General features: G+C 39.1%; 1 protein-coding gene across 3 annotated transcripts in view; it reads left to right on the top strand.

Moving 5' to 3' along the window:
* The window catches only part of AKT3 (AKT serine/threonine kinase 3), a 297,009-nt gene that overhangs the window by 221,651 nt on the left and 60,025 nt on the right, over window positions 1–15,333 (top strand). For all 3 annotated transcript variants that reach the window (XM_032801103.2, XM_032801111.2, XM_032801112.2), the window contains 2 exons: window positions 1,658–1,780; window positions 2,736–2,864. In XM_032801103.2, the coding sequence (XP_032656994.1) occupies window positions 1,658–1,780; window positions 2,736–2,864 (252 nt within the window). The remainder of the gene's footprint in view (window positions 1–1,657; window positions 1,781–2,735; window positions 2,865–15,333) is intronic.

Genomic DNA, 15,333 nt, shown 5'->3' with positions numbered 1-15,333 from the left:
TAACTGTGATGTTGTAGAAGGAGATTGCTATGTGAGGCAGGAAATAAGGAGCCGGAGCATATCAGATACTTAGGAAACAAAGTTTCAGTGTTCATGCAAATATATATATATTTTTTTACAGGATGATGGAGGTTACATAGAAAATGAGATAATGCTTGTGACTCAAAATTTTCCCTAATTCTATTTTCTAAATTTTTCATGAGGCACCTGGACCAACAAATATAGACTACTATACTGGCTTAATACAGTGCATTTTTTCAGGTTGAAAATAATAAAAAATAAGATGTTAAAGTATAATTGGAGGGCAGTTGTTGATCAAAATGTTTGTATTGATGCTTAATGTATAATTTATATTTTGAAGTGTCTACAAGCTTGAAATAACTGCAAAAACATTTAAAAAGTAATTTAATTTTCATATCCAACACTGTATTAATGTTCAATTTTTAAAACTTTTTTTAGCTGCCTTTTGGTAATATATAAGTTAAATCTATTATTATGTGTTTCTTTTGTGTTTGACCTATGTTTTGGAATTTTCTTCTCTTTTAGCACTGCATGAAAACACTATGTAGTTTTACTGTAGATTTTCTTGCCCAGTACTTGGTTTCCAAACAGTGAAGTTTTCCATATTTTTAGGACTGTTGTCCATAATTTATGGGGAGAAAATAGGGTGCCAGTGTATATCAAGTCACATGAGCTGTCTTATATAGAATAGAAAACTAGCCTGTAGATGGAAACTAATGGATTTTGAAGATTAGTTGTGTTTAAAGAATCTGCCAACATCTCTAAAGTAGAAAATAGGTGAATAGAATGAATAGTCATAGTCTGCAGTTTAACTCTGCTATAAGTTTTTTTTGGAGGGGTTATTTTATTATTTTGTATTCATAAGAGGCTTATACAGCTACAGAACTTCAGATTCATGCTACACGTTTTCTTTGCGTTTTATAACGTGTATCATTTAATGACTAATTTTTTTCACTAAATATTTTCAGTTTAAGAAATGTCTACAGAGTAAAATTTTAATTATGAAGTGCTGAAAGGGGGACAGAAGAAGAATATAAAATGGAGTAAACGTATAGTTTATGTACCAAAATTGTACCACAATTTATAATTTGCTTTTACAAACCATAAGATAACTGTCTGTCATTTTTGTAAAAGACTGTAATATGTTGTGGTTGCATAATGTAATACTTCACTTGTTTGGTGAGTATGCAGCTAAGGACTAGACACTTTCTCAGTTCAGAAGTAAGTCAGGCAATTAATAGAAAGAAAAAATCTTACAGTAATATCCGTGTTCAGATGTCTAAATGATATGTCTCAACAGCTAAAAATAAAATTTGGGAGGAGGAGGTGGAGGGAAAAGTACAGGATGATGCTGTTGCATACTTTTTTCTTCTGGTAACGGAAGGTTAAATGGGTAGCAAGCAGAATGCTTTAAACAAGATTGGTATATTGATTAAAACACTGATTTAACAGCTCGCGTTCCCCCCTTGGAAACCTGGAAAAGATAAGCCAGCTGCTGTCTAAGAGTGCTGAGTGTCCACTGAGAGTACACTATCTATCATCACAATATGGTGATGAGAGGTGTTTTATGTTTGTGTTAATTTCCCCCACTAAATCAGTAATTATTACAATCCTGTCCCTGCTGTTTACCCTGCAGCTGTTTTTCCATTTGTCGAGAGAACGGGTGTTCTCTGAGGACCGCACACGCTTCTATGGTGCAGAAATTGTCTCTGCTTTGGACTATCTGCATTCTGGGAAGATTGTGTACCGTGATCTCAAGGTAAAAAAAAACCAACACAAGTAATCAGATTTTTGTTTCTGAAAAGACTATTGGGACAAACTCAAAGTAATTATAAAGTTACACCATTTTGAGAAAAGCAGAGTTTGTGTATGTGTGTGTGGGGGAGAAGGTTGTGTTTAGTTAAAATGCTACACATTAGACCACAAGGACTAGAAACACATTAAAAAAGAAAAAAAAGAAAGCTAAAATTCTAATGCACCATTCTTCTGTAGTTGTGGAATCACAGAATACATAGAGTCCTGATTACTATCTCTTGGGAAAATGCTAGAGATTCATTATTTGACTTGAATTCATGTAGTTCACCAGTGTTGAATCAGCAATTTTAGAACACATTTTCTACTGAGAAAATTTAAGGTTTCCTATTCAGAAAAGTAGTTTAGAACAATGGTTTGCTTGTTCGCTGTATATATCTGTTGAATTATTTTTAATGTCCAAACAAATTCTGTTTACGCAGAAGAAACTTTTGGAGAACTAGTGTTAGTCATTACTCCAGGGTAATTCCTAGTAAAAATTGTACCAGTTTTCATTCTGGTTCCTTAAAGATTTGAAAATAGAATGTAAATAAAATGTAGCAATTGAAGATCATTTCCATGAGCCTGAACTGCAGGTAACGCACAGATAGAGAAGAACCATAAAATTTTGCCAAACAGACTATTCTGTGATGATTGCAATAGGTCCTCTGGAAATTATGTGAGTTTTGGAAATTTTTAGAAAGTGTTTTTTGCTTTCGTTCTGTGGGAAAGAAGTATATTGAGCAAACTCTTACGGTGTTTATTGGTGGGGCCTACAGTCACTTCCTTGATGACACAGTAGTAAACTACAGTGCAGTTTGTTACCTTGCAGATATAACTTTAAGTTTTTTTCGATGACGTAGTATATTAACCTGTTAAGAAATACTTAAGGACTAATTGTGTGTGTTCTTTCTAATATGCAGTTAGAAAATCTAATGTTGGATAAAGATGGCCACATAAAAATTACAGATTTTGGACTTTGCAAAGAAGGAATCACAGATGCAGCTACTATGAAAACATTCTGTGGTACACCAGAATACCTAGCTCCTGAGGTATGATTTAGAATACTTTTTTTCTGTACAATATAAAATGTTTTATCTTTCATTTCATTGCAGTGTATATTATTTGGGTGATCAAAACTGTTGTGAAGAATGGACAATAGGTTGGATTATTGTTACTATTATTGTACTATTTCTGTTGGGAAACCTTATCTACCAATAATCATATTGTCAAATTTATGAAATTTGGGTGTTTATAAATGTAGCTAAATCATCTGAAATATAATAAAACTCCAGTATAATCTACAATACAAGAATTGAAAATTGCATCCTCTCTTTATTACATGTATAATGGTCATACCTAAAATTTTCTTCTGTTTTGAGAAACATTACTAGTTTCTGCAGTAGTCTCCATTTTAGGAATATAGAATATTGCTAATTTTTCATTCCTAGGTACATTTGCAGGGAAACCAGGCTTCTGTTTCTTTGACGCCTAGCTGCTTTCACTGCTTAGTCTTCACCAGACGATGATTATGGTATCACAGAAGAAGGATTTACTTCAACTGAAAAATGTGTAGTAGGATCCTACAGTGTGAAAAATGTGTAGTAGGATTAAGAAATACAGACCTTTTTATGTTTCTGAGGAAAGAACCAAAAAAAAGAAAAGTTCTTTCTTTCCACATTCTGGCATGGCTAAAAACAGAGCTATGATTCTTTCCAGGGGTACTTCGGGTTGTGAGGCACCTTGCAACCCTGTGCCCTTAGTGTGAGGAAGTCTTGTCTGTGCTTGCTGTGGATCAACTTGACTCCACTAGCCTCCAGCAGCACAAGCTCTAGCTTCCAGGTTTCTGCAGGCCCTGCTCACTTTGTACTGGTTAATGATACACAAACCCCCAAGTCCTCTGAGCATCCCTCTTGACAGCCGAGCCTCTGTTCCACTGAACACATGCAGAACTTTCAGATTTACTACTCCCAAAGGAATAGTACATACCAGCTTATTAGCTTTAACTCAGGATCACCACTCCACTTAATGCCCAGTACTTAGATACACTTATTCTTGTTTTCACTATAAATATATTATGAAAGACCAGAGATTCAAAGGGTAGTAAGAGAGAATATTGGAAACAAATTGTTACATACAAAACAAAATTATAATACTCTTTCTAAAGCTTAAACGTAACTCCCAAGGACTTCCTGGTCTCATACAAGATCGCTTACCCCAAGTCCTTTCCCCAGCATTTTCAACCAAGATGGCTGAGATCTCCCTTTTATAAGATCTAACCTGTTGGCAGCCTATCTTTACAGACTGAAGGATACCAGAACATCTCTCTGCGCGCCCAGATATAGCAAACCAGAACTTTGATCTTCACCTGAAAACAGGGCTGTCCTCCCTATCTTCTGTTTACCTCTTCCTTTTAATTTTCTTGCGAAGTCTCAGCAAGCAAGCTCTTCATTAGCATTTGATTCAGTATGCTGATAAACTTCTATTGGAAGACACACAATATAGATAAGTGAGTCTCATCTCCTGTCTGTAGAATTTTGACCTGTCTTTTTAACTACAAGGCCTAGAGAATATTATTTTCATCATTTGTATATAACATCCCACATATTGTGTTTACATACCTCTCACAGTGATTGTGATGCCATGTGCCACAGGCTTTCTTTAGAGACCTTGCATGACATTTGTGGTGAACCCAGGACACCCTGTATTCTTATGTAAACCTGTGCCCTCTGCTAGTCGGTATCAAGAGGTCTTTGGGTCCCAAGAATGTTATCAGTTTTCCGCAGACCTTCAGTTGTTTACAAAAGGCAGTAAGGTGTAAAACACATACTTCAAGAATTTACCTCTGTGAGATAGCATACTGCATAGCATAGACCCTGCAACTGTGAAAAGCAGGTAGGCTCCTTGATGATTTCACTTGTTAAAGACCAAAGAGCTGATAAGAGCTTTCATTTTTCATTCTCTGATAGGATGTCCAGGAGGCTGGACCATTTGGGCAGGAAATTGTACTTTTTAGTTGTTTTGGCTATTTGCATAACTAATTATTAAGCTGTGGTGGCTAAATAGCATTAAATCTATGGGATAAGATGCTGTCCGTGATTGATACGCTGCCAGTGACTGATTAACAAATACTCAAGGCTTTGGTTCAGAAAGGTCTGGACTTAACAAAGCATTCCCTTGAGGCTAAGTCTGCAGTCTTAATATGACAATCCGTTGCATCTGCAATTACAATTAAAGGGGTATATTCCTGGCTACTAAATTCTGGCTTCACCCAGAAGATGCAGGATGGAAGTACCTGACTTTCCTTTTGTGGACCCTAATCTTTTTAGACAAAAGGTCGCGATTGATACCATGGAGGGAGGAATAGCCCAGTGGTTTGAGCATTGGTCTGCTAAACCCAGGTTGTGAGTTCAATCCTTGATGGGGCCACTTAGGGGTCTGGGACAAAAATCTGTCTGGGGATTGACCCTGCTATGACCCTGCTATGACCTCCTGAGGTCCCTTCCAACCCTGACATTCTGTGATTCATGTTGCAGCTTCATTGGTGCTCATGAAGTCTCTCCATAGTTGCGCATCATCACAGGTTGGTTTTCAAGTTTATCTTAATAAGAAGGTAGACAGTAGAACTCTGCATGAGAGTGTCCTAGAATTGGATGAATGGTTGCCCTAAATCACAGTGAGAGTCTTTGTATATAAAAATTAGCAAACCACTTAAGAACAGTTCTATCCACTCCTGGTAGGAACCACAGAAAGCTCAGTACCACCTCATGCCCAGCAGTATTGAAGGTACCAGTCATCTTAATAAAATCAGCATGAGGTACATTGTCTTCATCCATGGATGGGAAGAAATCTGTGATCGAAGCCCCCTGTGATCGAACTGTCTAGCTCATAACCTGTTTTAAAACAAGACTGACTGAGATCAACGAAATCTGAAGACTGCAGATAGCATACTGTTTGACTACTCAAAAAGAAGGAGGGAGATTGTGTAACTGGCAAAGTTTTTTGTGTCGTTATTTGTTGAATAGAGGCCTTACCAGTGTCTCTTTGAGGGCACCAAACGTTCAGCCAAAGAATCTGACAGATTTTTTTTTTTACTACCAACAGGCATATTATCTCTCTGTTAGCCTTTACCAGCCAAGAGGGACATGGCCCCGTGCACAAGTAGTGACAAAGTGTTTTCAACACTTCCAGAACTTTGAGTGTCAATGGTCAAAATTCAGTGGAAGAAAATGTTTTGTTTGTTCCTACCCAGGGATGCAGACATCTCTGTCCAAATCAGAGTAATTTTATCAACAAAGTGATCAGCAAATTCCTCGCAGAAAGAAAATCTCTCCTCTGTTTTCAAATGAAGACAACTTGGATTGATCAGGGTATTGATCATCCAGAACAGTTATTCAGTGTGCAAATGCAATATGATGGACAGAATGAAAGTTTTCTTGCTTTTCTGTACAGCCATGTTATACATTTTTTTAAAAAATTCTTGATTTTTGCAAACTGTTGAACTTGAATCTGAACATCTGCTAGTGGTACTCTAGTAATCTTTCCTCTTATTTCATCTATTGCAAGTTATCTGTAAACCACAGTGATAATTTAAGGCAAAGTTGGGGAATCAGTTCAGGGGAGTTGTCATTTGCATGGTCATGGAAAGCCATGCAAATGGAATCCTACTGAGATTGCACTCTTTCTCATATGTAGTTAGTTAGTTTCTTGCGTTTATGTAAGCCTCAATAAATAAATAAATAAGCAAGCAAGCAAGCCTTTTAGAAAATCAGTAAATGTGATTGGAAAAAAATGTGTAGAATGACAGGAAAATTCAGATGCAGGTATAATATCTGAAACTGCTTTTAACTCATATGACATTGGACTAGATTTCAGTGTGCCTTTTAAACATTGTATAAGTGAAAAGTCATCCAGCCCCTGCACCTTGGGAACTTAGAACTTCATGTTAATGGCACTCATGACCCACATTTCCTCTTAATTACCCCCCTCATCTGACTCTCTGCCTTTGATCAATTTCTCTACTCAAGACACAAGCCATTCCCTTGACCGTATCATTGACAAGAACTACTCTCTCACTGATCTGCCTTCTGCTGAATTCTCTCTTATCTTATCTCCTTCTCTGTACTGGTCACTTGCCCTATCTCTGGCTCATATTCCTTCTGTTACCGCTAATCCATTGACATTTCTTACTTGTCTCCCTGCCTCTCATTCCTTCTCTGTCTTCGCTCTCTTCCATTCAATTCACGATTTCTATCTAAAATTCCATCCTTTCTTCCCAGCTCCTTTGCCCCCTTGTCTGTCAGACATGATTATCCCACCCACCCCCAACTTGTGATTGCTTTGCTGCATGTGCAGACTTCCTCGCAAACCAGATTTGCTTCTACACCCTCATTGAATTTCACTGTAAGTGTTGACAACCCCCAGTATCTACCTTCTCCCACAGATTAGGAGTTTTGGTGTCATTTTAACCCCCTCCTGTCCTCGTGCAATATCATTAAATTTTGTTGGTTTCATCACTACGATATTTTTAAATCCACCTATTCCTCGCTGTTCACAGCACAAAACCCTTATACAAGCCTTCATTATCTCATGCTTTAACTTCAGCAACCTTCTTTCCACTGACCGCTATGATAGGCATCAATCATCTATTCAGAACTCTGCTGTGAAAATCGTCTGCTTCACTCATCACTATGCAAGTTCAACCCAGTTCAGAATCCTCTCATTATCTCTGTTGCTTTCCCTTCTGAAATTCAGGCTCCTAATTTTCACTTTTGAGCACATCTAAAACTTAAATTTTTCTTACATCTGGTCATGTTTTCTTTTGCTCCATGGTGCCCTCTTTGTTCAGTCCAAGCTCCTTGTCTGACTGTCCTCTTTGTGTCTCCTTTCATATTTCCTTCTACACCCAGAACTTATTTCATAACACGCTGTCATTCCTTAATACTATCCTCCTTTTAAGACTTTTTCTCAAAAGTCACTTGTGTCATGGTATAATTCCCCACTCTGAACCTTAGTGTCCAAAAGATGGGCTACCAGCATGAATTCCACTAAGCTTAATTACTGTCTTAGAACCTGTAGTGTTGCCACCAACCAGGAATTCCAGTGCCTGGTACACTCTGGTCCCCCCAAAACCTTGCCCGGGGACCCCCCAAGACCCAGACTCTCTGGATCTTAACACAAGGAAAGTAAACCCTTTCCCCTACCATTGCCTCTCCCAAGCTTCCCCTCCCTGGGTTACCCTGGAAGATCACTGTGATTCAAACTCCTTGAATGTTAAACAGAGAGGAAAATGCACCTTCCCCCCTCCTTCTCTCTCCCCCTCCCAGACTCTCCCTGAGAGAGACAGTAATCCTAACACAGAGAGAAATTAGCCTCTCTCCTCCTTCCCTCCTTTCTCTCCCATCTCACTTCCCTGGTGAATCCAGACCTCGCTGTCCTCCTGGGTCTCACACTCACTTAGATATTACAGAATAAAAAAACAATTCAGGTTTCTTAAACAATGAACTTTTATTTAAAAGGAGAAAATACTAGTAAAATTATCTTTGTAAATTTAAGATGGATTAGGTACAGGGTTTTTTAGCTATATCACTGGAATCCCTCCAGCCTAAGTATTCAAGTACAAATTAAAATCCTTTCAGCAAAATACAAATTTGAACTCTTCCACATCATGCACATTTGCAAATAAAGAAACAAACATAAGCCTACCGCCTTATCTACTAGTACTCACCTATTTGAACCTGATAAGAGCCTGTATTGGAGAGACTTGAGAGAACCTGGTTGCACGTCTGGTCACTCTCAGAACCCAGAGGCAACAACCACCAAATTCTTAACAAGCACAGCACGACAAATTCCCTCCCTCAAGATTTGAAAGTATCCTGTCCCCTGATTGGTCCTCTGGTCAGGTGACAGCCAGGCTTACTGAACTTGTTAACCCTTTACGGTCAAAAGAGATATAAAGTAGTTCTGTTCTATTAACTTTTACTATCTGTTTATGACAACTTGTTACAAGTTTTTTAAATCAACCGTAGGTTTATATATATTTTATAATAAAATCCCTTGTAACCCAGAAGACATCAGCTGTATTCACCCAAGTGAATGCCTGGTCTCATTGTCTGCACACCCATATGTACACCCCAACTTTTTTCTGCTTTTGTGATCAACTCCTGTTCTTTTTAACTTAACTTACATTGAGTCATTGCCTCAATGATGTTGTAATCTTGATTTGTTTTGTAAAATGCTATGCAAATTTTTGGCACTGTATAAGTAATATAGTAAATAATGTTCAGCCCTGGAACTATTGGAAGATAAATGAATTTGAGGAAGAGGGGACAAATTTTGGGAAAATAGTTTTTGAATTTAAGGTTTACATGTATTAGTTAACAAGGAGCCTTCAGAATAGTAATGGTGCTAACTGTTGGGAAAAATAATGTGGAAAGAACCTTGGGTTTATACTTTCGATTGCAGTGTGGTAAAAGTAAGAGCTGGAGGGATACCATGGTAGACTATACAAAAAATTCTTTTTGGCATACTGACAGGAATTGCTGTTTGAAAACAGAAGATGAGTGACACACAAACATTATTTTTCCTCAACATAACAAATATTTTAAAAATAAAGCAAATAGGATATTTGGTTGCATTTATGAAGATAGAAAAATAAATAATATCATAGTGAATAATAATATGCCCTTCTTTGCAGTATGTGTCCAAGTCTGGTTGCTTCGCTGTAAGAAATACTCTAGACCTGGAATTGTTAACTGTAAAATTATTTTATTGGATTTTCAAAATCTGTAAAATGATTGTACCTGAAACATTTACTGAATTTGGGGCCAGTTTGGCTCTACAGCACTGGCTGTGAGCATGCTCATGCTGTTGTAGAGGGCAACAGGCAATATCTCTGGCAGTGCATCTAGACTTCCACTTGTTATCATTGGGAAGCAATGATAAGTCCTGTTCCTGCAGGGTGCTTAGTTCTTCTGTGAGATGCTCTCCACTTCTATTGATTTCCAAAAAAAGAGTGAAGGAATGCAGCATCTCAGAATGGTGGATTTTGGCATGAGTGTACCTGTGAGCTCACAGTGCTTTCAGTTGACAGCCTGAGAAGTCTGTAGTGGGTGAGGCAGAGCATGAAAAGCATACCTGAAACCCCATCAAGGTGAAAAAGTCAACAAAAACATATGCAGATATAAACAGTTATATACAATGTATATCAGGTATATTAAAGATTTAGAAATGGCAACAAAGACTGTTAGTGGTAGAGCTGTGTGAATACTGAAGAACATTTTTTGCTTGCAAAAAGTGTAACTTGCTTTGTCTATGTTTGTATCTTTTTTGTGTTCATTTTCCATTAATATTATATCAAGTGAATTTACAAGCAGGAATGTATGCTTATCCTCATTATCTGGATATGCCCTAGTTGATGGGTACAGACAGAGTTCTGTAAACCCATATCTTCTCCATCCCAACATGGTGCACTCCTGGTAGCTTCCAAATGCTTTGTGCTTGGTGGAGGCATCTGCTACACTCTTAAAAAGTTGTGTTTTGTTTCCAAATACTTCTTCCATATTACTCATCTCCATTGGCTGGTAAGAAGGAGGCAGAGCTCTGCCTCCTCTCTTATGCCCCTCCTAGTTCCCCGTGAGATTTCTTTCACCACTGTCAGTATTAGACTCCTGTGTTTTCTTGCTTCCCGAGAATATAAGGAGGACCTATATTGTGTCTGCCCTGGGTTCAAAATAGGCTCTTTCCAGCTCCCCACCACATCCTTCTAACATCAGTGCAAGGTTAAATTCAGTCAGGTCAAATGTGTAAACTCTTGAGACCATAGATCTCTATTTGGCCTGGCTTCACGGAATATAAATTTTTTAATAGGTGCTATTTAGAGTCTCAGCTTTTGCTGTTGAGTTAGCAATACCTGATCAACTTTCCAACTGTAAAACAGTTTGGAAATCAAATGTAGCTCACTCTCAAGACCCAACAAAATTAAAAGTGTTAAGTACGTTTTGGCAGTTCACTTTTATTATGCCCAGTCCTCAAATGTACCAGCAGACAGTCATCTGAATGTTAGTTATTTTTCACATGCTTATGCGATCACACAAAAAGTACACGCTAAAAAGAAGCAGATGGTGACAGATGGGGAAGGTTGAATAAGGTGGTTTTGGAAACCTAGAGAAATGCACTTCTGTAATAGTGTAAAAATGAAAATTTATTTGATCGCCATGTTAGAACTAACAAAATAGAATTGCAAAAAATACTTGATTGTAAGAAAACAAATGAATTATCAGTATTCAGTTTGTATTTAGAAAAGTATATGCAACATTTTTATCTTATCCAAGAATAATATATTATTTTTTTATTGGCCAAATACTTTAAAAAGTGCAAATTTTATTTTTATACCTTTTACAGAGATCCATGTTTAAATTAATCTTTCATTTTCGCACGTCAGGCATTTTCTTATAGTGCCTTTCTTTAATGTACTGGCTAGAGATATTGGTGGTGTGTTAGAATGAAAAAATATTTTATTTCAGGTATAACTGGAAAGATTATATCCATTATATTGTAATACTAAATATGCATATGTGTATATATGTTTGTGTGGGCATATGTGTAAAATATGTAAACTGTAAATTGTTTGTCAAACCAACAAAACCCTTGAAACTCAAAGCTAAAGTTGTCACAAATCAGTATTAACGCCTGTATAGCATAAGTGAACAAAATGGAATCAACAGCAATGACAATTTACACCAGCTGAGGATCTACTCCAATATGTTTCATGTCCTTACATTTGTTTGGTAGGTCCATAACTTAACATTTAAAATACAGACTTTGATATTCATTTAATTTTAAAAACAAAGATTCTTCTTTGAGTGATGGTGCCTATGTATTCCACATGTGGGTGTGCATGTGCCCCACGCGCCTAAACCCAGAGATTTTTAGTAAGCAGTGTCCGTTGGTCCATGCATGCGCAGTTGTTCTGAGGGCAAAGGGGGGCAATGTGTCCTGGTGCCTCTCCAGTTCCTTCTTACTGCCACATGGCCTGGGTCAGAATCTTCTGTGTCCACAATTTCCTCTTTCGACTGCTTCAGTCTGTAAATACGTTGTAAATAGTTTTAGTATTTTATTTTTACTCTTTTAGTCTGAAGTATTGGTTAGTTAAGTGTCCCCACCCATGCCCTGGGGAAATCCTCCCTGAAAGGTTACGATTATTCCCAGAGTTCTGGGGTTCAAGAATTGCATTTCCTGCCTTGCTCATTTTCATGAGCACTGAACACTATTGCTGATTTTATTCTCTAGGTGAGGCTCACATCTCACCTAAGTGCAGCATTTGCTGCTTCTTCCCTCCCAAAACCTGTGAGGGTTGAGAGCTAAGACTTAGAAAACATCTGATGGAAGAGGCCGTGAGACCTCAATGAGATCCGGGCTGGGGAGACCTCCCTGTACATCAGCCTCAATCAGTAGGGAACACCACTCTGAGCACTACCTCATGAGTTGAAGCTAAGACTTCCAGGCCTCAGGAGAAGGCTTCTCATGGGAATAAGGGGTACTCTTACAAGCATAGAGACAAACCACCTTCTCTCAAAGCTGCCTTGAAGAAAAGAGATCCCTCCCCAACTCCTTTGAAGTCTGGAGAGTCCACGGGCAGGGATCCTAAAGATTTAGGTCCTCATTAACTTTTTCTGCAGGAGAAAGTGGAGTGAAGGAGCACATATCCGTCAGTTCCAGGTCTGGTTCTGATATGCAAACCAAAATACAAACATTCACTGCCACTCCCTTTGACATTCAGACGAGACTCTGTGCCAGTATTGATATGGCCCCAGAGGGATCCAGCTTCCTCTGTGACCAGAAAGCACTGGATGTGATGGCTCCACCAACTAACTCATACTGTACCCCTGGGCAGTCTGAGATTGCTGTCTCCCTGGAAGACATTTTTGTTCTACCATATCCCATCTCCTGCCTCCTTTCAGGTCTGTCTTTATTTGGAGATACAGTTACTTCTTAGGAGGAAGTCATTTCAAAGACATGGAGGCACTCTTCTCTCCCACCCATGAGCCTGAGTACCAAACGATCGTTACTGTCAGTTTCACTGGTACTTTGGGATCCAGCTTTTTCATTTAATGAGTCAGAGGTTCCAGAAGAGCTGCTATCCCATTATACAGAAACGGGTGGGACAGAAGCCCTCAGAGATTGGGTTTCCATGTACTGACCAGATATGATTTTCCAAGACACAAGTGGTACCCAGTGACATGAGGTTGTCCTCAGCTAGTTGATCCTTCATATTGGCGTTATTGGGGCCCTTGGGATTCCTACTCTATGCACCTGGGATCAGTACACGACGCCAGCACTAACCAGCCCCATCAGAGTAAGCTGAAGATAAAGTTGAACTGTATTAAATGATTCTAGGAGCAATTTCATCTTCTTCACCAGATGAGGTTGCAACCCCATCTTTACCATCTGTGCCTGATGACTACAGGAAATATCAGGAGCTCCTGCAAAGGTTGGTGTCTGAGCTCCAGATACAGCTTGAAGAGGTTCAGGAGCCATGACATAGATTGCTAACATCTTGCAAACCTCGGATCCTAGTTGAATGCCCTCCAGATCAATGAGGCCATGATGGATCCAGTTAGAACAATGAGGGACACTCCTGCTTTTTGTGTTCCCACCCTGACTAGGGCTGAGAAGTTCTATTTCATTCCATCTAAGGGGGCAGAGTTTCTTTTCTCTCACTGACTGTCCATCTCTTTAGTGGCATAAGTAGCCATCTAAAGATCCAGGCTGCAACACCTAAAACTATACCCTCGGACAAGGGTGCCAAACAGCTCGATCTTACAGGAGGAAAGGTTTTCTTCTCCATCGCTTTCCAATTTAGCACTTCAAATTATCAGGCCCTCCTAGCTAAATACAACTTCACTAATTTTGCAAAGTTGTTGAATTTTTAGGACCAGGTCCCTCAGGAAAATAGAGCTAACTTCCAGTCCGTAATTGATGAAGGCAAATTAATAGCTAACCCCTCTCTTTAGGCTGCAGTATATGTCACAGACTCTGCTTTCAGAGGAATGGCTACAGCCATTGTCATGAGGAGAGATTCCTGGTTTCCCTAGAGAGGTGCAGAGTACCATTCAAGATCTGCTCTTTGATACAGTTAATCTGTTGAGTGAACAGCTGGATGAATCTCTCCACTCACTTGAGGACAACACTTTGTTCTCTGGGTATCTTTGCCCTTGCCCCAAAGAGGAAACATCCCAAGCAGGGGTGCAAAGCAAGACCATCTCCTCAACCCCTTTACCACCACCGCTCCCACCACACAACTGAAGGTTCAAAGGCACAGGTATACAGTTCCTGCCCCATCCACTGCCACACCTAACACGCCCCTACAACAAAATAATTTCTTTTGATGGGACTGTCAAGACACACATCACTTTATTAGTGCCATAATATCAGCCCTTAAATTTTTTTTGAGGCCACTGTACCCAGTTTCCCCACAACTTGAAGGCTATAACAACAGACGGATTGGTGTTTGGAAATGATTCACTGCAGCTATCTGATTGAGTTTCTGTCAACCTGTGCTCAAAAAACTCTTCCCGTTCCTTTTCAAGGACCAATCTCATGAGGAAATTCTTCAACAAGAAGACGACTTACTTCTCTACTGGGGAACCATAGAAATAATTCCACCTGAACATCAAGGGAAAGGATTCTACTCCCCACACATCTTAGTCTTCAAAAAGAGTTGGGGATGGAGACTGATTTTTGACCTATGCTGACTAAATATATTCATCTGAAAATTAAAATTCTGCATGGGGTTACATGTCAATAATGTAATGATGTCAATAATTCCCTCTCTGGAAGAGGGCACATGCTTTATATTCTTGGCGTGAAAAATGCATACCTTCACATAGATATTCACTTGGCGAACAGAAGGTTCTTCAGGCTCCTCCTTGGTCATGACCATTGCCAATTCAGTCCTTCCATTTGGGCTAGCTATGGAAACCCTGTATATTTACAAAAGTCTCTTCAGTGATGGCTGTTGAATGAGAAGGAATGGATTTACTGTCTTCCCACACCTCAGTGACTGGCTTGTGATGGGCAGAATGTACAAGGCAGTCCAGTTTGCAGCCTGATTCCTGCTCCATCTACTGCCTTCCCTGGGAATTTGTGTCAACCACAAAAAGTCAATTTTGACTCCCTTGAGGTCCATAAATTTCACAGGAGTGACCCTGCACTTGACTACAGCAAGATCCTGTCTTCCTATCAAGAGATCCCATGCCATGGGCAATCTCATAAAACAGGTCACCCTGAGACTTCAGTCAGAACTTGCCTTTCCTTTCTTGACCGTGTGACCTCATGCACACATGTGACACCATTTGCCAGGATCCTTCTCCATTGCTTGCAAACCTGGCTTCAGTCTGTCTGCTCACCAGAAAAAGTCAACATCAGGGCCAAAGTAATAATTTCGTTCAAGGTTCTGGCCTTTCTCATCTGGTGGACAAAACCAGAAAAAGTTTGATTAGGGACTTTTTGCTCACACCT

The sequence above is a fragment of the Chelonoidis abingdonii genome, chromosome 3, assembly GCF_003597395.2.
Source record: "Chelonoidis abingdonii isolate Lonesome George chromosome 3, CheloAbing_2.0, whole genome shotgun sequence".
NCBI lineage: Eukaryota > Metazoa > Chordata > Testudines > Testudinidae > Chelonoidis > Chelonoidis abingdonii.
The sequence above is the reverse complement of the archived record's forward strand: the minus strand, read 5'-3'. Positions and strand labels throughout refer to the sequence as shown.